The 25,789-nt window shown below is 37.0% G+C and overlaps 3 protein-coding genes across 6 annotated transcripts in view; 2 read left to right on the forward strand and 1 right to left on the reverse strand.

Moving 5' to 3' along the window:
* ppfia3 (PTPRF interacting protein alpha 3) overlaps positions 1-4,294 on the forward strand; it is a 46,712-nt gene extending 42,418 nt beyond the window's left edge. For 2 of the 4 annotated variants that reach the window (XM_044101450.1, XM_044101452.1), the window contains exons 30-31: positions 415-479; positions 1,803-4,294. In XM_044101450.1, coding sequence (XP_043957385.1) covers positions 415-470 — 56 coding nt within the window. In that variant the 3' untranslated portion in view covers positions 471-479; positions 1,803-4,294. The remainder of the gene's footprint in view (positions 1-414; positions 480-1,802) is intronic. The other 2 variants (XM_044101451.1, XM_044101453.1) reach the window with 1 other exon arrangement.
* Positions 4,295-6,533: 2,239 nt separating this feature from the next.
* The window catches only part of slc1a9 (solute carrier family 1 member 9), a 65,236-nt gene continuing 45,980 nt past the window's right edge, over positions 6,534-25,789 (forward strand). The window contains exons 1-2 of the mRNA XM_044101454.1: positions 6,534-6,903; positions 12,891-13,016. The gene's annotated coding sequence lies outside the window, so the exon portion shown is untranslated. The remainder of the gene's footprint in view (positions 6,904-12,890; positions 13,017-25,789) is intronic.
* LOC122822619 (neurotrophin-4) lies at positions 8,705-22,066 on the reverse strand. The gene is made up of 2 exons (XM_044101463.1): positions 21,636-22,066; positions 8,705-11,639 (listed from the first exon to the last, which is right to left on the reverse strand). The coding sequence occupies exon 2, from the start codon at positions 11,618-11,620 to the stop codon at positions 10,610-10,612; it is 1,011 nt and encodes a 336-aa protein (XP_043957398.1). The 5' UTR covers positions 11,621-11,639; positions 21,636-22,066; the 3' UTR covers positions 8,705-10,609.

Here is a 25,789-nt window from a genome sequence, read left to right on the forward strand (position 1 = left end):
AGTTTCAAAAAAACTTTTTTAACAAACTATCTGGCTTCAATTTAACTCCGTACTTTATCTTTCTGAAAAGTTGCCTGTAAGTCAGTATTGTCTTATGTCAAGATATTTGTATTAGAAAGTAGACCAATAATACTTGGTAATGTTTTGAGGTTCTGCATTGTTTCGCTGCTACTTTACAAAGTTTTGTTCACGCGATGAGCAAAAGGTGCATCACTAAAATATATAACCCGCATTTATGTTACTCTACTATTAGCTTACCTCAGGAATTTGTTTCCTCCCTTAGCGGAGGAACTGACAATAACAAGGAGCAGACTCTTTAAAGTACAGAGGAATGCTATAATCCCTTTAATACCTCCAGAAAGGTCACTGCTGTTGCGTTAATGGCGTTGTGTTTCTCTCTCCTGGTTTCCAAAGCAGCTAGCTCTGGTGCCCGGGGTGAATCTGCCTCAGTGAGGACGTACTCCTGTTGAGTCACTGAGGTGAGAACATGTCGATTAAACGGCCTAACAGGGTTCCTCCTGCGTGTGGCCGCTGACTTCTGTGCTGATGGCTTCCACATGTGTCGAGCGTTTGAACTCGTCGTTTGATGCATTTTGTTTGCTGTAGCTGACCTGTCTGGGAATTTTAGTACATTCCCTCGAGGTCTTAAATTTAGAATTTACAGTTGTGGTTGGGAATTTCCATAAACTCCTCGTGGGGCTGGAGTGTCAATGATGGTTTGGGATTTTATTAATTTACTTTTAGCTTTCTTTTTCCAGGTTTAAATTACAGTAATGCATAAAATGTAAATACTTGAATTGGTTGCTAGCTAAGAAGTTAGCTGTGCTAACCCAAAAACACTAAACATAAACATTAGTTCTGCTAACGCTGAAGCGCTACACCAACACGGTATTTAGCGGAAGCTAATGCTAATACTCTACCTTCATTCAACTGAAAGTTTACAAAACATCGTTAGCGCTTTAGAATTGATCTGGAAAAATTAATTGTGGGGAAACAAAGTGCAGTAAATTGCTAAGCTAAAATTAGCTGTGCTGTTAGCGGATTAGCGGACGTCGGTGCTTGTGTTTGAATTTATTGTTGATTTTCTGTAATCTACAGAGGGTCAAATACTTTTTACTTTTATTTGTGTAAACAGATTGAAGTAGCGCTGCTTTTACTTCACTACAGTTTTTGACCTCTGGTCACATTCAACTAGCGCTGTGCCATTGCCTAGCAACCCCAGTTGAGCCCAGCCCTGTTACCTAGCAACCCAAGCAGAGTTCCAGTACTTGGTTAGCTGGTTTTACCCCTGTTTTGTTATTTGTCTTAAAAATGGCAAATTTTTTACGTAACTTTATATTTTGGTCAACCTTATAATGTAATTTTAAAATATTAAATGATTTATCATTTTCTCAGTACTTGAGTCGTTTTTTTACCAAATGCTTTTTCACTCTTGAGTCATTTCTTGTACGGCTGCTTTTTACTTTTACTTGAGTAAAAACGTGTTGAAGTAGTGCTACTCTTACTTGAGTACAATCTTTGGGCACTCTGCCCACCTCTGGTCACATTCGACTAGCGTTCCGTGGTTACCTAGCAACCCCAGCCAGCCCACCCCCCGTTACCTAGCAACCCAAGCGGATCTCCAGCACGTTTGGTTAGCTAGTTTAACCATTGTATGTGCTGCTGGAAAAGAGAAGTGTTTTGTTGTTGACTCTCTTAATCTTTCTAATGTGTGTGCTTGTATGTGTGTTAATAATACGTTAAAATGAAAGATGCAGAGAACAATAATTACCAGTAAAGGTGTTTTTCTTTTTTCTCCTCAGGGCGCTGGCTGGATTGGGACTAAAGGACACTCTCGCTCATCCACAAAGAACGAAGCAATGACTCTACCAATTAACCTAAACGCAAACCTGGCCGTTCTGCAATAACAGTAGCAAAGGAAAATAGGAGGAAAATGACATGAAGAATGTATAAACTTGTTCTCAGATTTAGCGGGTTGAATCGGACCGGCTGTTTTCTCTCTCCGTCTAAGTGTCCGGCGCCGTTTATCATCTTACAGTTTCAAACATCAGAACGTCTGCTCGACACCAGAACCTGAGCTCATTGTTTAGTTCGGATCTGGAGGGTGTTAAAGCTGAAAAGCGATTCTGGGAGACAGACAGATGTGTCGGAAACGACACCGGCGCTCCTTTATTTCCGCTGGTGTCCGGTTTCAGCCGGCGCAGCCCCTTTTTGTTGGCCTCCCTGATCCCCACCAGGATTGGGTGGTGTGGTAAAACACGGCTGAATTCAGACCACCATTTATGTCCGACCACATCAGAGATCCATTGTCTGTTGGCACCTTGAAGGCGGATAGTGATCTCTTTTGAAAGGGGCATCAAAGGAGAGAACTTGGTGGAGCAATCTTTGTCACCAGAAGCTTTTATGATCCTTAAATTGATTTATGTCGGTTATTCAGACTAAAATAGATCAGTTTTTCACTCTAGTGGCAAAATCTTAAACTGAAAAATTATATTTAAGTACATTTATTGAAAAGAGGCAGCGTTACTGCGGCAGCACTTATTTACTATATCAGAGTATCAGAGGCAAGCTAAGAAATTTTTTTAACAAAAATAAAGTCGTGTGAGTAGAAAGTAGAAATAATATTAGAACAATGTCATTATATTGTCAGAATAAAGTCATAATATTACCAGAATAAAGTTGCAGTAAAGTGAGATTAAAGTCTTAATTTTGTGGTAAGTCATAGTGTAGAATAAAGTTGTAAAATGACCATTATTAAGTCATAGTTATACAAGAATAACGTCATAATATTTTGAGAATAAAGTTGTAATATTTCAAGAACAGTCAATAAATCAGCATCAGATTATTATCAGTAGCACCTGATGTATTTACTACAACTTTATTCTTGTAATATTTTGACTTTTCTCAAAGTATTACGACTTTATCCTGATGTTTCAACAGATTAGGTATTTCCTTATTCGTAAAAACCAAAACCAAAGTATGAGCTCTGGTGTAAATAACTTAAAATGTATATTCTGCACCGTTTCAAACCTTCATTTGAATCTCAACTTCTTCTAAAAACATCCCAAGCACTTGAAAGAAAAAGAAAACACACAGGTGTTTTTTGGCAATAAAATAATTCTTTTTGGTGCCTTGAAAATGAGCCGTTTCAGAAACGTCACACTTCCCCGTTACCTAGCTGAGCTCCAGGATGATTAGTCAGCCGGTTTTACCTCTATTTGTGCTATACAATGGCTGCTGGAATAGACAAGTGTTTTGTTGTTGACTTACCATTTAGAAATAACTTCCTGCATTCTGTTGGTAGCGCAGGAGGCTCCACTTTTGCTTTTCAGAGAGCTACAGGTGTATAATTGTGCATCTGTTTTGCAGCCATTTTCATGTGAGAGTGTAAACGTTGAGTTGGGGCTGCAGCCAGCAGCAACTTATCCAGACTCTCCTTTTTTTCTTTGCTTGTGTTTTGGAACTACTGATTTAGATTAAAGCTATGCTATACTATGTTATGCTAGGCTAGGCAAGGCTATGCTAGACAGTAGCCTCCAGTTTTACCCAGTAAGAACCAAGACTCCCACCAAATCACTATGAAGTTTCCACTGGGAGTTTTTCTATGAGGACGGAGCCGACAGAGAGACAAAAACAGCCGATCCAAGAGGATGGAAAGCAAAAAAAAAATAAAAATGTGAACAGAAGTTGGTCATTCTACTGCACACACAAGCCATAACAGGAAGGAAAAGCTGTCTGTGGAGGAGAGAGGGCAGCCTGAGGAAGCCCAGAAAACAAAACCTTTAGCCTCTGTGTTTACGATGCATGTCCAATAACGACAACAACCTAAAAAAAAAAACTTTTTTTGGTAGTGAAGATGATATGAGGCGTCATTAAAAAATATATATCTGTATGATAAACCTACAGGGTGGGTTTGGGGCGGGGCATCTGGGGGGGCGGGAAACAAATTTGTAAGATGTGTGTATTTTTTTCAGTTGTATTTTATTATTTTTTTTACGATAACTATTTATTTTCTTCAGGTATGTATTGGATAAACGTATGTACATGTTCGGTTTCGTTCTTTGCTTCGTTTGGACGAGTTTCAAGAGTAAATATGAAAACATTGAGAATTGTCATTCAGATACGCTAAATGTGTACATTTTGAGGAACAAATTGTGCAACGATTTAACAGATTTCCATGATTCCAGTGGTAGTAATAAGATGAAAATATCTGAAAAATAAAGAATAATATTAATAATAATGACAATGATGATGATGAAAATGGTGATGTAAAAGAAAAAAATAAATAAAGCAATCCAGGTGGATTTGCTGATAATTATGCAGTTCTTTGTTTTTATTGGTCTGTTTTGTTTTTAGGAGTATAAATGATACATTAATGGCATAAAGATGGGTTTTAGAATATTATTTCTCCATTACTTTATAAAAAATATTTAATTTGGTTTCTTTGTAATAACAGAAAGAGTCCAGATGAAATTCCAGTGTGAAAAGAGGTTCAGGTTTTCTTCATTAGCTGAATTTCCACTGACATTAAAATTCCACAAATAGGAATTATAAAAATAAATTTGCGTAATGGAAAAGCCAAACAAAAAAAAAAATCACATTTTTGAAGAAGAATGGTATTTTGCTATGATGACATAGACAGAAAGAGGAGTAAATTTCTCCAATAAGACTTAAAATTAATTTCTCAGACATTTTCTTGAAAGAACTATTCCTAAGTTTAGGAATAGTTCCTAAAAGTATAGGAACATAAATAGTTTTTTGATTAATTTAATGTATTTTCTATATAAAAAAACTTTAAAAACCTTTCTGAGCTGGTCAATTTTTTTACTTTTAGAAATTTTCTGGGCTTCAAATCTAAAAACTGTCAGAAATTTCCTAAAAAAGAAATTTGACATTTCTGAGATTAACCTCAAAATTTCTGCCTCAGTTTTTTTTTTTTACCTGTTTTTTCTCATTTACTCATCTAATCTAATTACATTACTAAATCAGAATCCCACAACGTCTTTATTATTTCTTATTAATTCTGGCATTACTGAAACCGTAAGCGATAAAGACCCTCACTAAACACCATACATTTTCATTTCCTTTAGGAAGTAGAGCTAATTAAATGACATAAACAAAACCTGAAAGTGGTTCCAGTTTCACTCGATGGCCAACCTGTTGAAACTTAAAAACCTCGGGTCATTCCTGGACAGTCAGCTCAGTTTAGTTCAAAACACTGGCTATATTTTTTAAAAATGTTTTCTCTACCTTTTTAGAAGACCCAGTGATCTCCTGGTTGTGTACAACCTCTAGTTATGTTGAGGTTATTGAGTTAAAATGTTAAAACTTAACATTTTAACTTGAGTTTTAACTCATCTCAACTTTTAACTGTTGAGAGTTTCAACTTTTCATCTTTTCAGCTGGTTTGGTCACATGAGCTGCAGACTAACAGACAATCTTTTCAGAGAATTTTCAGTGGCAGGTAAAACAGTAGGTAATAGTTTGAGCTCATGAAGACGTTATTGTGTTCCTCTGGTAACTATAGAACATCTATTAAGTCATTTATTGACAGTGCAATAATTATTCTTAGCCAAACTAAATGACAACATTTACCTATAGCATCCAAAGTATTTTACTCGATGCACAAAATTAATTAATATTCTGATTCTATGAAAGAGTTTTATTTTATCGTTTTAGAGTCAAAGAAACATTTTCACCTTAGAAGACTAAATAGTTCAACCATATTTTTTCCTATATATAAGACTCTACCAACAAAAAGAATAAGATGGCACAGTAAAAGTAAAAATGTGAATTATTGCTTGTATCTGTTTAACAATCCTGGTTATTCTTCTGTGAACCAAATTAATTTGTTAACTAATTTAAAACTTGTTTAATTAACTTTTGCTCAATTAAATTTTTTATGTATACATTGTAAATGGCATTTTTATTATAGTCGATCATGTTGTTTTTCATGTCTTATTTCTTTTGTTCCTCCTATAATTGACAGAGATATAGATATTATTTAAATGTATAAAGGTATTGTTTATGTCACCTAATTAGCTCATTTTTCTAATGGAAAAATGTGGTGTTTTAAAAGACAATTTATCTTTTACGTTTCCAGTAATGCCAGAATTAATAATAAATAATAAAGACTGTGGTATTCTAATTTAGTAATATAATTATATTAGTTGTGTTACCACCCCCACGCCACTAGAGGCAGTAGCGGGCCCGAAAAGATGCGACTAACGAGCAGATTTAGAAGTACACAGAAAGCTACGGAATTTGTTAAAAACTGTGAGCTGCTCTGAAGTAAATAAAAGAGAGAAGTTCAAGTACATACTGAGAGTGAAACTCCTTCCTAAAGATGAAGCTATATCACAGATTTCAAAAGAAAATAAAAACGGGAGACCGTGGATAATGTAAGAAATAGCGCCCCCTTCACTTCCGGAGTGCAATGGTTCTATTTCCAAATAAGGAATGTGACTGACAGTGGTCAGTCCCCGCTGCTTTCTGTTTGCTGCAGAGAAGTGTACATAATATATTTAGCAAAATTACAACGTTAGCACGTTTTTTCCGCATCACGGAAGTCATGTGATCAACAACCGGATGTTGCTACCGGGGGAATAAAATCGGGCAGGAAGTGGCAGGAGGATGTTTTTTAACTACTCACTGAGTGAACGAACTTTTTTACGTGTGATTTTAATTCCGTCTCTTACGTAATGGAAAATATCACAGTTACTAAATTGTATATATATATTTTTCAACATTGGTGTAATATTGACAAAGTCTTGCGCACATATGTAATAGAAACTCAGTTTTTGTCTTGTGCGGCAACAATTACTCGCAGCCATCATTGATTTAAATGAAACAACTTTTCTGCTTCACCAATAACCACAAGGAAGCTTCAGGCCTTGGCAGCAGGTGGGTTTGGTTATTTCAGCTTTCAGTAACTACAGACTCACATGTACAAACCTCCATTTATGTATTTTGTTTGGTGTCTCATTAGATTTTGAGGAGGCTAAAACTAGCAAGAAACATAGCAAAACAACTGTCTGCGCTAGGATCAAAAAGTACTTGAGAACCCTTCGTAAAACACTTATAAGTGGAAATTTTAATAGTTCCATGCTTTGTATTTCCTCATGTTTTTGTTCTGAAGCCTCCCTTGAGCTCAGTATTTAATTGTTTCCTGTTTTTGAATGTCTTTGTCACCCTATAGTTTGAATCTTTGTTAATACTTGGAGATTTCTCCTTCGCTGGTTCCCTGTGACCTTTATCGGCCATTTTCTCCTGTTTTCTCAAAGTTTAACCTCATCATGTCCCCCTCAAAGCTGACCTTTATTCTGCTTATTGGACCCAGCTGTGTTCACCCCAGTAATCATCACACAGCCCAGTATTTAGGTCTATTTTGCTCTGACCTCATTTCCTGCTTGGGTTCTTGTGTCATGTAAGATTTTTACATTAAATCTCCACTTGAACTTCTGCAGTCATCTGGGCCCTCAACAAACATGACAGGAATAGTTATATGAAGTAACCTATTATGCTTCCTTGAACATGTTACGATTGGTCTATGGTCTACACAAAACATGTTCATAAATTTTTTTGCGAAATGTCATTCTTCTATAAAAATGATTTTAGTCTTTTCAGCTTCAGAATGAGCTTTTTTAGCGTGTCCTGTCACTGTAAATCCACACCATCCAACTCAACATTTACACTCATACGTGAAAATGGCTGCAAACAAATGCAATTGTACATATTTGAAAAGCAAAAGTGGGGCCTCCTGTACAACCAACAACAAAGCAGCAAGTGGTTTCTGGATGGCAAGTCAACAGCAAAACACTGTCTTTTCCAGCAGCCATTGTACAGCACATGCAGCGGTAAAACCAGCTTACCAAACGTACTTGAGCTCTCCTTGCGTTGCTAGGAAACAGGCGGAACTCTGCTGAGGTTGCTAGGTAACGGCACAACGAATGCTGGATTATATTTCATTCAAAAGGTTTTTTTTTAAACTTTTTCTTTCTAAGAACCAAAAAACCGTCAACTTATTGCCAAAAGCCACCTTTTTCTGCTTAAGTGCTTGTTCTGTTTTTAGAAGAAGTCAAAACCAAAATGGAAATACAAGAACAGGAAAAATCTGAGTTTTACATAATTATAATACGTCCCACCAATAATTTTTGTATGGATTATTTTTTTTCCTGGAATGAGAGAAACGTCTTTGAATCCTTCAAACCAGATTAGAAAACTGATATTATGTTTGATTCTAGTTTTAGTTTCTGCCTCCATATTTTATCACGTTTGAACAATTCAAACATTTCTCTGTTATTGATTTGTCTTAAAGTGAATTTGTTTATGGGTTTGGGGCCGTAAAGGTTACTCCCTCCTAATTTCGTTTTAAAATAATCTGCATTTTGTTGCTTTTAGTTCTGCACTGTGTTAAATTTATTTTAATCTTATCATATTTATTTAACACATTTGTAAACATATGCAGTCACTTAAGTAACTAAGCAAATATTATTAAAAAGGAAGTTTGCATTTTAAATTGTATATTTTACTTGTTTTACCAAGATATTGATGGACAACCCATTTAGAGTTTAAATGAACTAAACAATTAAAAATAAAAAACTCAAAATCAATGTATTAAAGCATTAAAAATCAAAGAATAAATGCATCAGAACAGTCTTCAGACAGAAGCTACTTCTGATTTGTTGTACGACTGACTGCTACTGGGGATTCTTCCTGGTTTAAACTCTGAAGATCATTACATGATTTGAGTTGCATTTAATTTCCTTTTGGAGTAAATAAAGTATTTTTGAAATGATTTGAATTATCTCTGCAATTAAAAATGGATAAATAAGTTTATTATAAAACCTTTTTAAGCTTCACTTGCTTTGAAAATAAACAAAATCTTAACGACACAAACAAAGTAGTCTGATTTTTGTAGAGGAAGCACTTTAAAAAATTATAATATATGCAAAGAAGCACTAAAAATTAAACAAATGCATTGAAAGCTAAATAAAAAATGCATTAAAAGGTGCTCAAAAATATTAAAATACAAATGTCTTTAATTATCATATCATGTAATCAGATCTTCTTTAGGTGTCACATAATTTACAACCCAAATCCTGTAAAATTCACCCACAGCTGTAAGAGTTTGGAGCAGTGAAAGGAAATCTCAGTAGGTGGCGCTCTTTGCTTTTACAAGGCGAGTGACCCAAAGGCTGGAATCGTCATCAGACACCGGAGAGAGCTACTACTGCATGAAGACGTCTTCTATAAATACACACGATACAGAAAAGGTATACTGGTGTCATGTTGTAGACACAGCAGGAAATATATTAATATCAAAGACATGCTTACATACTAGGCAAAAATAACTTAGGTTATGAAAGATAAATCATACAAAAACAGTACTTCTTGGTGTAAAATCTCTATATACAGAGGTGGGTAGTAACTAGTTACATTTATTTGAAAAATATACTTTTACTTGAGTAATATATTTTACAAAGTATTGCTATTCTTGAGCTAATTTCACTTAATTGTTTTTCTAATTTTCTGTCTGCTGAACCATTTGGCACTGGAAGTATTTCACCCTGTTCCAACTAAGTGACTGTATTAGTTTTATATTTTTTTTATTTGGAAAAATGCTTCATCTGATGCCTTAATCTGTTATTTTGTAATCATATTTGTATACATTAATTTTTTCACTTTAGTTTTTAAAATATCAGAATTTGTACACAACTTCACATTTATTAATATTAAATCAGCTGATCTGATCAGTGGGTCTTGAGTAATTTCTTGGACAGTTTTTACTTTTATTGGAGTAAATATATGTTGAATTTAGGGATGCATGTTATCAATTAATGAGTTGATAAGCAGCCATTTTGTTAAAAACCTGAGTTTTCTTTTGTGTGAAGAAGGTTGGTTGTCTTTCCATAACACAAAGGGCCGAATTTGTCATAATATGCTGAATAAAAAAAAATAATAATATATATTTTTTTAAACCTTAGGAGTTTGTCAAATGTTTATATTTCTCAACAGAACCGCATAAAGTGCATCTTGCTTGACTTTGTTTGGACCGCTTCTCTTTCCCGTTCTGGTATGGCGCTGCCACCTTTGTTTCTGTATCAACTGGCTCGTTTAAGCATGACCAGCAGCGCCCTCTGCTGGATTGCAACGAAACTACAACACTGACTTGATAATTTTGAACTAATTTGATTGCATCCCTTGTTGAAGTCGGGCTACTCTTGAGTACAATATTTGGGTTCTCTACTACAACAGTGTATGAGAGTACATTTCTGCTAAGTAAACTCAAATTTTTAGATTCTTCTAAAAAATTTTATAGAAAAAACAAACACTTCTGAGTTTCAAAAGTCGAAAATATTTGACTTTTGAAAAAACTTTTTCTAGAAAATCTTTTGAGACCTCAAAATACAATTTTTTTTCCCTCATATTTTTGACTTCACACTTCTTTTTAAATTGCTCCTAACATGCCGTTGTTTTCTACCCACCTCTGTCTATATAACAGTTTCCCTATAATCATTTAGCATTGAGGTCTTGTTGTTTTTTTTTTGTAAAAGTCATAAACTGGGGGAAGGAGACAAAACGTCCAAACGTGTCTTCTTTCCTTGCGTTAGACTCTCCTGCGCCTCGTCATCACGTCCTTCCCCTGATTTGTTCTGGACAGCAGCACGCAGACGCAGGACGAGTCTATCCGGATCCACCGCCATCCCATCTTGTTCTTGGCGTCCTTGGAGAGCGCGCGGACGTACGATTGCTTCTCTCTGCACTCGCTCCGCCATTGTTTTTTATCCACGCCGAGGCAGCTGGCCCCGGCGACGCCGGCCGCCGCGGACCTCGCACCCACTCCCCGCGTCCTGCTCGAGCCGCTCTGCCCGTCGGGCCGGCGGCACCGCGTCTCGTAAAAGTACTGCTTGAGCGCGCCCGTCATTGTCTGGATCTGCGGGACGATGGTAACCCGTTCGCCGTGCGAGTCGATCGCGGTGGTTTTGTTGTTGACCCACGCGCTTTCCGACTCGCACACGGACTTCTCCCCCCTGCGGGTGTCCATCAGGTGTGAACGTTTGTCCCGTTTCACCGGGCGGAACGCCTCGTCGGCGGGGCCCTTGTAGTCCGCCCATGTCGGAGTCGGCGTGGTCCGGTCCGCGGCGCGATCGCCGTGACCTTCTATGTCTCCGTCGCTGTCCTCCTCCATTAGCCCGTTCTCCAACATCAACAGTAGCGGCGGATGCTCCGGCGGGGATGGAGAGGGCGAGAACAGGACGCGGGGATGTGCGTCCAGAAACATTTCGTCTATTTCCAGGCCCAACCCTACATCTATGGCGGGGCTGTCCTCGACTGCGCCTGTCCTAAAATGGCGCGGAATTGAGTCCGAGTCGCCATCTTTCCTGCTGGCTTTGTAGTCCTTTGGTAGCGAGTTTTCCTGGAAAATTTCTTCAGTCCTGAGCGGTTCTTCTTCTTCTTCTGCGGGAACGTCCGGACTGCTGAACTGTTCGTAGGTTATCCAGTTCTCTTCTGACGTGGAGGTCTGTTTACGATCCTCGCTGGGCTGCGCGGTCGCGGGGTTGTGAGGAAAGGGCAGGGCCGAGGCGATCACCATGGCAACCAGGGGAAGCCAGTGCATCACTCCCAGGACGTATCAGCTGACAAGGAGAGGAGAGACGGCGTTAATTCATATTTCAATTAAAATTTCAGCTTTCAGACCCCCGTCCCTCCAAAAAACTGATTAAAAAAACATTTTAGTGCTGAATGTTTACAAACCAAATGTCACAAAGTTCACCAGCCTTGATATAAACGTAGGTTAAGAGGATGACGATAACTGCCCAATACGAAGACAATGTTCATAATTTACACAGCTGCCCAAGCGTTTTTGGGCAGTTACATTTTAGGCCCTTCATAATAGATTAAAAAAATATTAGATATAACATCTTAGAACTTAATTTTTACAAACCAAATGTCACAAACTTCACCTAAGACAATATCAGTGTCTGTTCCTGAAAAAGTGCTCCAAAAATTGAATGTATTATTATAACTTTAAGAATTTGTAGACAGGGATGACCAAAGCCTTTTTGGGGCCCTAAGCAGATTTCATTTGGGCCCCCCACAGCAACATGTCAATACCAGATGCTTTATCATTCCCAGGCTCTGGTCATCATTATTTGTATTTAGCTTACATTATACCAGTGTTGTTATGATGGATGATTTTAACCTGGACGGAGTAGGAACCAAAAAACTTTTTATAATTTTGAAACGCTGAATGGTATTTAAGTATGCCATATTATTTTAAGTATTTTAAACTTTGGGCTGGACAATATGGCTGAAAAACGTATCTTGACATAAGCATTTCATATCAATCTACTGATAACTATTGATTCTTTTTTGTTTTTAATGTCTGAAATACTGTAAAAACTGGTGGCGGGATCTTTCTTCTTTTATCCTCAGTTTTCACTCCACTCCGTTGGTTTTTATTTTTATTTTTTAAGAACAACGAGGAATGCTGGCGAAACCTGAAACTGCTGTGTTGCAATTTAGTGAAAAAGTTGTTGCTAGGCAACAAAAGAGTGACTGAGTTGCTAGGTAACCAAAGGTTGGCAACTATACATAATAATATAGAAATCGTTTTTTTTTTTCCATGTATAATATCATTTAGTATCAATGTTGTTTTGAATATAAATATTTTTATTATGCTATCTTGGTGCTCTTTGGTGCCCCCTACTGGTGTGGGGGCCTTAAGCAGCCATTTAAGTCACATTTACTTTGGGCCGGCTCTGGCAGCTTTGACAGTGAAACAAAGAGGCCCAATTAGGATGTAAAACGAGTGTTTTTACTGGCGGCTCTCAGCTTTATGACTGAAGAGCTTCAGCTGCTGACGTATGGCTTTAAAATCTTGGCAGAACTTGTGGAAAAACAGGACCGAGAAAAGAGAGATCACACTTTTCTTCATGTGGAGCCCAGGAGGGGAATGTTGGAGATTCTGCTGAATGAGGAACTGACCTTCAAACGGAGACGCTGACAATCTGGTATGTGCTCAACTCAGACTCGTTAAATCAACAGAAGAGATCCAGAGAGAATAAATTAGAGTTTTGCTAATTCAGAGCTGTTACTTCTTCCCCTGAAAATCTGAAGTTTCCTGTTTAAAGGTGACCTATTATATTTCCTTGAACGGATTCGTTTAGATCTACGGTCTATACAAAGCATGGTCATTACATTTAACTCGGTTCAAAATGAGCAGTTTTAGGGCCTCTTCTCATTTTACATCCAAATAATTTGCTGCTGGCTCAGTGTTTACACTCGCATGCAAAAATGGCTTCAAACAAATGAAAGATTCTACAACAGTACATCTCTGAGAAGCAGAAGTGGAGCCTCCTGCACAACCAACAAGAATGCAGTGAGTGGTTTCTGGATGGTAAGTCAACAATAAAACACTTCCCTTTTCCAGCAGCCATTATGTAGTGCAAACAGAGATAAAACTAGCTGACCAAATGTCCTGGAGCTCAGTTTGGGTTGTTAGGTGACCGACAGAGTTACACTGCGGTTGCTAGGTAACGGGCTCTTACTGATACTTTGTGACGTTACATTCTGAAGTTTTTTGAAACGGCTCACCAAAAAGCAGAAGCAGTAGAGATCCAAATGGAAGTACAAAACATGCAAAATGTGAATTTCTTACAAAAATTGTTAGATTTTTTACAAGGATTTATGTGACATATACCATTAGACGACAAAATCGCCTTTCACACCAAATTCAAAGCTTAAGAAGGTAAGTAAATATCCTTTTATGCTTTATGAGGACAGAAAAACACAAAACTTTTCTCTCTCTACAATCTAGGCTTTGCTTTTGTTGTAGAATTATTCCTTATGGTTTTGTTGATGCTGTGCAGCTGGAAGGATTTTTACTCCTAATTTTTTACTTTAGGGTTATTGTTATGATGCGTAACTGTGGCAGCAAGCTGCCTTTGTTTGTTTGTTTTGTTGATTCGAAGGATCTGATTAGCACCTTCAAAACTCAAATAATACTTGAACTATGACCCCAAACACCAGAGGCGTTGAAAACGACATTCAAACCACTTCATCCACCCATCACAACGGGTCCGGATCGTATCCCAGACTTCATCTCTCTAACCTGACAAAGATTTAACGAGGTGCAGCAAAAGCAAATGAGGATGAGCAGAGCAGAGCTTCCCAACAACTGATGGTGTCATCCAGGACATGTTGCAATGAAATATCATCTCTGCTGCCTGATGTTGAGCTGCTAGCATGTCATGACTGTAAAGAGACCGTCTTCAGTCAGAGGTCTCTCCAGAATGGTTGCAAGACTGACTGCTACTGGAGCTCTCTCCTGTTTGAAGATGCTTGAATGATATGACTTGAACTTTGTTTGCCCTTTTCAATTGCCCTGAATTAAATTATTTTTAAAATTAAAAATACAAAAATAAGTTGTTTTTTTAAACTTTACTACTAAAATATTATAAACAAACACAGTAGTGTGTTTTCTTAAGAAGAAGGTGAACAGATTTTCTTTTTTTCCTGCTTTGTTGCTCATGTTTGTGTCTTGCGGTTGGGGGCTGCACAGGAACATTTCAAGGGTCACAAAATGGCCCCCAGACCACACTTTGGACACCCTTTGACTTAAAGCAACACTCTAAAAAAGACATAAATAAATTCCTTAACAGCAACGATGCAAAAAATGCTAATTTTAAGTATTTTTGGTAAAGTTTCTAGTGCAAATATCTTTGTACACTTAAAAAAGGGCAAAACTAACTTATAGGTAACTTTTCAGTTAGAAATAAGAGTTTAAGTTAATAGTTATTTAATATTGATGACAAAATACTAGGTGTAAGTGAAATAATCTGCCGGTGGAACTAGTGTTTTGTTTTAATCAATATTAAGCAATTATTTGCTTATATATTGCTGAATAGTTACTTCTAAGTTAGTTTTGTCTTATTTAAGTTGATTAAGATATTTCCACTAGAAACTATACAAAAATACTAAAATTTTGTGGGGATTTTTTTGCATTGCTGCTGAAGAGAAATTTTGTCCCAGACTTCTTTAAAAGTATTTTTGGTCTAGTAAGTAACTTTTCAGAAATAAATAAAAGCTTGTTTTGAGTCAATAATCTCTTAATGATGATTAAAATAAAAAAGTTCTTGTTCCAATGGCAGATTATTTCACTTAGCAAGAACTTTTTCATTAATATTAAGGAATTACTCACTTAAAAAACTTGAAAAGTTACTTGTAAGCTGGTTTCTATCATTTTTCAAGTGTATGAAGATGTTTGAAGTATAAAAATACTTGATAAAGTTTTGTGTTTTTCCAGTGAACATGAAAAACAGAACGTAGTTATTTCTGCGTTTTGACATTGTTTTACCTGAAAGCTGAACTTGTGAGCACAAGTTGGAGGTTTTATTTACATAAAATCTAAAAAATGCTGCTTCTTTTTGCCAGTAGCTCTTGTAAAACTAACAGTATTTTAGTTGCACATCAAACACCAGATCACACGACGCCTAAACCTCAGGTATCCTTGCTGAACTCAGCCGCAGGGCGATTCTGTTCTGCTCTGGAACGGCAAACGACTGATTCATTAGGCTGAATGAGCTTCCGTTATTGAGAGACGGCAACATTAAATATCCTGCATGCCATAACCTGCATCCTTTCAGCTGTAACTGTTATTACGAACGGAGCCAATGCCGACTCCCAGGAGCTGTGATAACGGTTACACAGACATAAAAAATGTAAACATTTCCCGGGACGGAGTCGGACGCTTCCAGGGTTCCGTGAGTCTGTGTGGATGAAATGAAGCGCAGCGAGGCGGGAAGGCATGATTCATCCGCATTTCAACACGAGGTTGCCCTCTGACTAACACGACAAATATTCCAGTCACCCCCGTCTTTGTGGCAGCCACAGCGGGCTTTCATTCAGGCGGCACGCACACTGCAAAAACACAAAGTCAAACCAAGTGTTCTTAATTTACAATGCTAATATCTTAGTACACTTGAAATGAGACTAAACTAACTTACAGGTAACTTTTTAGTAAGATAGGAAGTTTATAATAATTACTTAATATTGATAAAGAACTAGTTCTACTTATAAGTTAAATATTTTTTTTATCAATACTGAGGGATTATTAACTTAAAACAAGCTATTTAACAGTGTAGTTAAATTAAACAGTTCATAAAAACAGATAAAACAAAAATATTTGTACTACTGGTGCACTGCAAAAACACAAATCCTAAAATGTTTTTGATTTTCTTTCTAGTAAACTTGAAATAAGACAAAACTAATTTATAAGCAAGTTTTCATCAAGATAACTTGTTTTAAGCCAACATTTCCCTAATTGTGATTAAAATTGGCAGATTATTTAACTTAACAAAACATTTCCCCATAACTGAAATAATCTGGCAGTCGAACTAGAACTTTTAAATCAACAGTAAGGAAGTCTTGACTTAAAACAAACTCCTATATGTGGCTAAAAATACATATAAGGTAGTTCTGTCTTATTTCAAATATAAGACAATTGTAGTAGAAACTACACCAAAAATACCTGCTAGAAGTTTTTCTTTTTGCAGTGCAGTAAATAAAGTTTAGTAACAATTTGGCTTGAAATCTTTAAGACAAAACTGACTTAAAAGTTACTTTTTCTAGCAAGATATATGAGCTTGTTTTAAGGCAAATATATATTGATAATGTTCTAGTTTTATTGGTACATTATTTCTCTTTATAACTTGGGAAAAATGTCTTGTTATAAGTGGAATAATCTGCCAGAGGAACTGGCCTGTTTTACATGAATATTTTACTGAAACCAAGCTCCTATTTCTTGCGGAAAAGTTACTTGTAAGTTAGTTTTCTCTTATTGAAACTGTACTATATTTGCACTAGAATCTAGATAAAACTACTACTTTCTGTTTTTGCAGTGCATCGGCCTACACAGCGCCGATTTGGTTGTTTGTGAGAAGAAAGAGCTGAAACTGTCAGAATGACGGGAATGTCTGCGATGCATAACTGGAGCGCCGACCGTAGTTTCCTCGGGCTGCAGGGAGCCGGGCGCTGAACGCAGGTGGACGTGAGATAAAAAGTGAGGGAGTTGCTGTGACGACTGATGGACGTATCGTCGGCCGCGCCGCGGACACAATGCATGTGGCAGCAGGGGAAGAAACCAGGTTCTCGTTACCCATCCAGTCACTTCAGTTGCTTTGAATACCTTCTGATGCTGACCATAAATCACATCGAACCAGCAACCGGCCCATCCAGTCTGCCAAATTTCACTTGTGATGAAGGGAAAATTTGCATATAAGCCACAGATGTTGACAGATTTCTATATGGTGGAGAAGCGTGCGAGTTGGGTGGCGCTGAGCCAAGACTCCAGGATTTTCCAACTATTAGTTACTCAGCTTTGCAGGGTTTGATTATAGAAAATTTACTAATTGGGTTTTTGTTATTGATGTGATCCACAAACGGAGCCAGCCCAAGATATATGCGAGTGAAGCGGCTCCTTAAGGCCTTCACACAACTAGGGGCCCCTCAATAGCATCAAGCTTGCATGAATAATCAGATGAATTGTGATAAATTGGATTATTTAAATAATCATCAACTAATTAAGTAACGTGGCTCTAGAAAGCAAAAGAATATATAAAACTGCTGAAAAAACAACATATTTAGAGCAAACTTTAACCCAAAACTGTACAAATATAAAAATATCAAGTTTGAGTTAAAAAAACAACAACATATTTTCTGTAAATATGTTCCACCCAGAAGTCTTCAAATGGCTTAATTATGGCTGAAGGAATGCGACGTTGTTGCATTTTAGGCAATGAAATATTTATTTAAAAAAGCTTAGCATCTAGTGTTGACATGTCGGTATGGGGGCCCCAAATGAAAATCTGTTGAAGGCCCCAAAAAGGCTTTGGCCGGCCCTGGACCTTATGAATATCGTCTTCCAGGAGGGCAGTGACTGTTTTGTTCTACATTTATATCCAGAATCGTGATGTTTGTGACGTTAGATTATTATTATTATTTTTTTTTTGTAAATCTATGCGTGAATGAATGTAATCAGTTCTGTTCTGTCGAACCGGGTCAGAACTTTGTCTCAACCAGACGGTGAAACGTCAAACAATTACAAATTAATTCAGATGGAAAACAGATGCCAACGTCAATTTAAAGTCCTGCAACATATTCCTTATTGAATTTAGGTCTGGACTTTGACTAGGCCGTTCCAACATATAAATATGCTTTGGTAGATTTGCTTGTTTGTGAACGTCCACCTCAGTCTTTAATGTTTTGCATTCTGTTACTGGTTTCCATCAACCTCTACGAAAGAACGCATTCCCACAGCATTATTCTGCCACTACTATGTTGCTTAATAACTATTCTGGGAATTCAGGCACTAAATTTTTTTTTTTAGTTGTATGTTACAGAAACCATGAATCACACTGCAAAAACTCAAATCTTACCCAGATTTTGGTCTAATTTCTAGAGCAGATATCTTAGTACATTTGAAATAAGACAAAACTGACTTAGGAGTAACTTTTTAACAAGATATAGGAGCTTATTTAAAATCAATAATTCTTAATATTGATTAAAAAAATTACTACTTCTACCTGGAAATAAATTCAGTTACTACAAGACATTTTCCCATGTTACAAATGAAATGATCTGCTGGTAGAACTACCAATATTAACAAATGATTTACTTAAAACAAGCTCTTATATCTTGCTGAAAAGTTACTTCTGAGTTAGTTTTTTCAGTATAAAACTGGCTGAATTTGGCTCAAATCAGAACTGGATGATGATTCTTTAAAGAACAGGTTGATTTTCTATGATTAAAATTATTTTTCTTGTCAAATATCCAGTTCAAAACCATGAAAGGATAAAAAAAAGACAATAAAATGATCAATTTCTTTTTTTGATTGTGTTTATAAGCAAATTTTGACTAAAAACTCAGGTCTAATGTGGCAAATCAAAGGTAGATGTTGATATTTGAGCTTTAATCGCTGTTTATTTGACAAAAATGTATATATTCTTTTGTTCTAAACAACAGAATTGTGAGTAAACTCTAGAAGACTCGCTGCTTTCTTTCTTATCCAGACCTGAGAAAGCGTCCTAACCTCAGTATTTCTCAGACTGTCGAAAGCAGACAGGCAGGCTTTTCCCCCTGTACGTGTTGCTTTTGTAAAAATGCGGCGGCACTTCATCGCCGCGCTCCATTTGCTACAATGACACGCGTCATTTAGCCGCGGCGCTAACCGACGACCACGACGCTCTTCCAGCCCTTCTGGCTCAGACCCAACCGGTCTCCATAAAGATCAGCCCTCCTCCTCCTCCTGACCTCCATGTTTGATTTTATTTGAAATGAAGAGAAGAAAAAAAAACCCTGAATCAAACATGAAACCCATAAACAGACCCAACTATGACCTTAACCAGAAGGCCTCCATTCATTTCAGTGATCTTATTGTTTACATGAGCGCAGACGATGACTGCAGATTAATTGGACATCTTGCATGGAAATGTTCAGAAACAGAAGAAGTTCAAATATTTGTGCTTCTTTTAACTCTTTAACTGCCGTTTGTGTGAGTAAATACGATAAAAATGTCCCAAATTATCAACTTTTGGGACATCAAGACACCAAGATATAGGATCTTCCTGGTGATTTTAATTCTTTAATATTGATTAAAAGTTACTTTTAAGTTTGTTTTGTTTTATTTCTTATTTGCACTAGAAACTAGATTAAAATACTTGGTAAGACTTTGTGTTTTTGCAGTGCAGAAAGCTTTAAAGTTGTGCACTAATAAAAATGTGAAGCATTTATTTTGCAGAGCCCCTCAGTCAGAGTGCATGGAGATCATTTATACACCTGAGTTTTCTGGTGTTGCCACTGATTCTGATCTGGGTTTTGACTAGGCCATTCTAATGCATGATCACGATTGGACTTAACCCACTCTGTAAGTTTCAGGGTGAAACTTGAGGTACTTTCAGGTTCACCTGATCTGTGTCTATCGTCCCCCCACAGCGTGATGCTGCCATGCTGCTGGTCTTTTCTCCTGCCGCTGTGAATCTCTGCAGCTCCTCCAGAGTTACAAAATACATTCAACTTCATGGAGAAACTTGGGAAACCTGAGCTGATCTGAATATTTTTAGAAAAATGGTGGTGAGAAGCGGTGAGCAGACGCCATGAAGCAGCTCTGCGCCTGGCGGAGGCTGCTGCTCGTTAGCGTGATTGCAGAGTAATCGCCCTCCTCCGGCGTGGCTAACGTCCGCCTGGACTCTGGTGCTCAGAGTTGCGACTGCGCCCCGTCCTGCGCTAATCGGGACTCTTTGAAGTTGTGCAACTTGAGGAACTGCAGGAAACTGAAGCAGTTCCATCTTAAAAAAGTAGAGGCAAAAATGTTTTCTCCTACTCAATAAATGCATCAAAGCTAAGAAATCCCACCTCTTTTGACCCGTAAATGCATCACCAGCAGCCCATAAAGGTGAAGAGCAAATACTTCTTTCATGCATAAACAAATAACATCCAGCAATTAATTTTCCTGGATTCTCTCTTGCAAATAATCTTAATTTCTCATTTATAGGTTAAAAATCTGTAATAAAATCATTACAGTATCTTTATTAAGCTTTTTATTTGCTTTTAGAGGTTTTCCTGTTCTGAGAATTTAACGTTTTGCTCCAATAAAACTAACTTTAATTCACCAGAAGAGATGAACAAGTTTTTCAATTTAAGAACTTTTACACTAAAAACTAACTGATTTGATTGAGGAGATGCTGATTGAGGATTCCTCCGGTTTTAATCCTGAAACGGTTTCAGTTTTTAAATCTTTGGAAAATGGATGACTTTTTGTTAAAGAAGTCAAACTTTCCACCAAAACAGAATATTTTTCTAATTACTAGAAAGGCAGAAGATTATTTTCTGAATGTGTTTGGTTTGCATCCAAAATATGTTTGCAAGCTCTAAAGCCAATTTAAACACATTCCACATGACTTTGGTCTCACTTGCCAGGTTTTTTATTCTATTTTTGCACATTTTTGTTTAGAAACCCTCTAAAAATAAAACGGGTGCACTTCTACATGTTTCTAATTTAGTGACATGGGAAAAAACCCCCATTCAGGTTAATGTTTGGGGTCCCGCCGTGCAAACACCCAATTAATTCAAGCTTTGAGATCGTTTCAATCCATGCAAAGACCCCCACCTATAAGAGAAAAACTCTCTCCTTGCGCTGTTCGCGCTTGCATTTTTTCGCCAAAAAGCTGAATGCCACACACAGCGCCAGCTCGGCCCATTATCTCGCTGACAAGCCGGAGTTTAAACATCAACCCGCAGGTAGATCGTTGTGTGTGCGATCTACCTGCGGGTTGGGACCGTGACTCGGTAGCTCTCACCTCACCTGAGTGACTGCCAGAGAAAACAAAATGCGCAGCAGCCTAAAAAGCGCAAGACGGCCAAGGTAAATGCAAAACTGAAGTGGGAGAACTACCGCAACAGAAACACACCAGAAGAATAATGCTACAAAGCCTGCATGTCTCCTCATGTCGGAACATGAAGAAAATAAAGTTTATGGAGCTAAATGTGTTTATTTTTCCAGCAGTCTGCATTAGTTTAAAACATTTATTCATGTAAATAATAATAGTAATAATAAAGAGGGTTTATATGCGTACCGTTTAGGTGAGATCCGGACCCCGCGTCCTTCCAGCTGACACCACATTGATTATAGAGTCCTGTCGCCAGTTGCTCAACTGGTTTCTTTAAAAAAAATACTCAAAAATCACTTTCACTTGGAAATACTGGATACAAACTCAAACATTTCTTTCTCCTTTTAGTAATCCGTGACATCGCATGCGTGCAAAGAGAGAAACCCACTTGGAAGAATGGAATAAATAAAAGTAGCGCAGTTTAAGAAACTATTTAAAAAAAAAACTCCTGTTCTCCAAGGAGCGCTTCCAATGAAAGGAGGGGAAAATGCGACGTGGGAAGTTTTAAAAATGGAAGTGAGCCTCGTAATATTCCCATATATTGGTCCTCCGTGGAGGGCGCTTTCTCGAAAAGTGTGTTTCAGTTCAAATAGGTGAGCGAGTGGAGCTGGGGAAGAAGTTCGGTTAATGTTTTATGGCTCTGAGCTCCGCCTGAAACCCACGCTGCAAGCTAGCTTAAGCTACCAACAACACTTCCGGTTTGGAACTTCTGAATAAAACTTGTTTCAGAGCGACTGCTATGTAAGAGCGACGAAGTGCTTTTATTTTGAAGCTGAAATATGGCACTTCCGGTGTTATATGCTAACTTGACTCTGCTCACTTTTTGAGGGAGGGGGAATACAATGTTAAACGAGAAACATTTGTAGAAGTCATGCAACAAATGTAAACTATTAATATTAACACAAACACATCCAGTCAGAAATTTACATACACCAATCACAGAAGTTATTAATTTGAAGCTTGCGTTTGACGTCTTTATTTAAATGGTAAATCAAGTGTATTATTTACAAATTCAAATATTTTTTATTTCAACAATTGGTTGCAAAAGTTAAATTTTATTGTGGATTTTCTCGAGTGGTGCTGAAAGTTTTAGAGTTTTTAAAGTGTGGCCCGAGGGCCATTTGTGGTACCTGGACCGATTTTGTGTGGACCCTGATTGTAATTCAAGAATGTTCAAAAACATACTTTTTAATTAGCATAAAATTATTTCCAATTAAATCAAATGTGAAGTGCTATAGAAGTGTTTAATTGCCAAACACAGGAAATGGATTCAGGATCAGCATCTCATCAAAAGTATATTCCTGTGACAGATCATGACTTCATAAAAAGCATCTTCTCACTGTGTTTCTTCTGGATGACACTCAAATATCCCACAAGCTGTTGCAGCTTTACTGTTGAGACTTTTCTCATTGCAACCAGAAGACATTTTGGTTTTAATGACTTATGAATCCCGTAATAAAACTTGTTTAAGCGAGATTTATATCTCACAATAAAGACAAAGTGCTTTAACGAGATAGTGCTTCTGAATTAATTTTCTAGTTCTGGCAGTCAAATGTTTCTGTAAAGTGCAACACAAAGTATCTGTATTTTAAAAGGGCATTGGAATTGTGTTGTAGGCAAAATTGTTTTTTTAAATTATTCTTCATCTCAACAAATATGTTTAAAAAAACGATGTTTGCTGCATTTCCAATAAAAAAGTTTGCTGATATTCTGCTAATTTTGAAAAAACACATTGCTTCCATTAAATAAACACGATTAAAATCACTTGTGAATAAGTTTGTTCAAGCCGTAAATCACTAAAAAACGTGGTTGGGATGTTTCAGGACTCCCACAACTTTGAAACAAAAACAAACAAAATCAACAGGGGTGTATGTATAATTTTGACCCAGAGTCGATTGAATGAAATTCATTATAAGTTGAAACCTTTGCATGTATTTTTGTAAATTCATTACAAACACAAGATGAGTGTATGTAAACTTCTGACTTAAACTGTAATGCAAAAAAGAAACAAGGCTTTTTATGTTAAACGCCACCAATTTTTACAACATTAATTATTAATGTGCCTTCGTAATTTTTTTCTGCTCACTTTAACTCAAACTGCAATAGAAACCAACACGGTTTAGGCCTGCAGCCAGAAACGTTTCAATTTTATATGATCTTGTATTTGAGTAACTTATTGCAAACAGGCTGTAGCAAAGTTGGAAGCCCGAACTCATTAAGGTTCCCATCTGTAAGCGCAAGGAGCTGCAACATGATTCCTTTTGGCACAAGCCAACCGGAGGATGTAACCTTCAGTTCAATGCCAAATAACAGACTGCGTGCAGATTGCTTCCTGGTTGCTTCTGCCAGATTTTCAGTAAAATCACAACATGTGGCAAACATGACTGATTCTGGCTTTTACAAATAAAACAAAGGTGCACATGTGGGAAAAGATTAACATGAGAGAAACATAATTTAGACCTATGAATTTTTTTCTTTAAATCCATATTTCTGGTTAAAACAGGGGTGTACTTAAGACTTCTGAGGCCTGGGGTCCTTACTGTCCCCCTCTTCCTAATTCATGAGTTGCTTTAATAAAATATGTCAGAATAAATACATTTTTAAACCACTATTTGATAATCCATCTTAGATCATAGTGGTAACTTGCTTTTTAAATATTTTTTTTTTATTACTGTGATGTAAGCAAATCAAATACATGTATTAAGATTAAGTGAATAAACAGAAACAAAACGAAATGTGTTTCGTAAACGGAGCGCAGTGCAATCCATTAGGTAGTACAGAATGGGTTTTTGATGATGTGGTAGAAAAAAAAAGTAAAAAAAAATACATAAAGTTCTTGATAATAATAAAAACAAATAAATTAATGAAATAATAGTTAGGACATGCTTACAAATCATGTGCACCCAGCTCCCTTTGGATTTTTTCACACTTTGGTATTTCTGCTATTTCTCTCAGATCAGTTCATCACAAAGGTCTAAATGAGCAAGGAAGTGGCAGCATCATACTGTGTGGCTGTTATAATGAAGAAATCAACAGGTGCATGACTGAAAGAAGAACTATACAGCTATTAAAAGAAGATTTTTAGAATATAAGTCAACAGGTAGATGTGTTCCTTGTTACCATGGCAACAAGGTAATCACTTTGCGTTGCATTAACATTTTGGTGAGTAGATTTTTATTTAAAAGTCGCAGTTTTGTCCTCATTTATTTAATTTATTCTTGAATTGTGCTCTGTGCATGTTTCAGCTTCTGAAGCTGCATTTTCTTCGCAATATTTTAGATTTCCTTTATGAAAAAATGCACAACTACAGGAGAATTTCTTTACTGAATTACAGAACCGGCAATGGCTGAGGGCCTTCTGTATCAAAACAACTTCACCGGTAATCTTATCTAAATCAAAAAATTATCAGATAAACTGTCGAAAAGCTGCTGCAGATCAACTGAAATACGCAAAACTGAGATTTCCATGTTCCTAATTCAGAAAGAAATGTCACTTAGCGAGATCATAATAACGTCTGGCCTTAATCCAGACGTTAGCATCATAAAGTCAGTTGGTTGTTAAACAAAAATATTTATTGCCACTGCAGGCAAAGTTTTTTTTCCAATTCATTACGTTGCAACGGATTTTGAACAGTCTGTTGTCCTGAGTTTGAGTTTCATTCTTGGGTGCGCGGCTCAGCCACCTGTGGCCGAGCACATTTCTAGCAGCGCTGGTTTCATGGTTAAGTGCTGCAGTGCTATGTGATTTGGCAGAGGCTGTAGCATATACAGGCGTGTATTTTCTTGCAGCGCAGGTGGGATGAGCACGGACACTTTGGCCTTATGCAAAATTCACATTAAGAATGTTTTTATACGTCCATTTGGGTTTCAACTGCTTCTAAAAACAGTCCAAACGATTAAAAAAGAAAAAAAAAACAGCCAGCCAGTTTTTGCCAATAAATTAATGTTTTTTGGAGACCTTTTTCAAAAACATTATAATGTCACAGTTCAACAGGCACAGTGCCGTTACCTAGCAACCCCAGCAGAGTTCCAGCCGTGTTTGTTTGTAGCAAGAAAAATTAATGTGACTTGTACCAACCAAATACATTAAATTAAACTTGTTGGTTGTGCAGGAGGATCCACTTCTGCTTTTCAATGATTTACAGTTGTGTAATTGTGCATCCATTTTACAGCCATTTTCATGTGTGAGCGACACATCAAGGCTTATTGCAAAACATTTAACTTTTTTTTAATATATAGCTAATAGACCTATCATAACTTGTTCAAGGGAGTTTAATAGATCACCTTTAAAGGTAAATGTCTGGAAACGGAAGCAGCTGGCTGGCTGCATCGTACACCAAC

This window comes from Gambusia affinis, linkage group LG19 (assembly GCF_019740435.1).
Source record: "Gambusia affinis linkage group LG19, SWU_Gaff_1.0, whole genome shotgun sequence".
Taxonomy (NCBI): Eukaryota; Metazoa; Chordata; class Actinopteri; order Cyprinodontiformes; family Poeciliidae; genus Gambusia; species Gambusia affinis.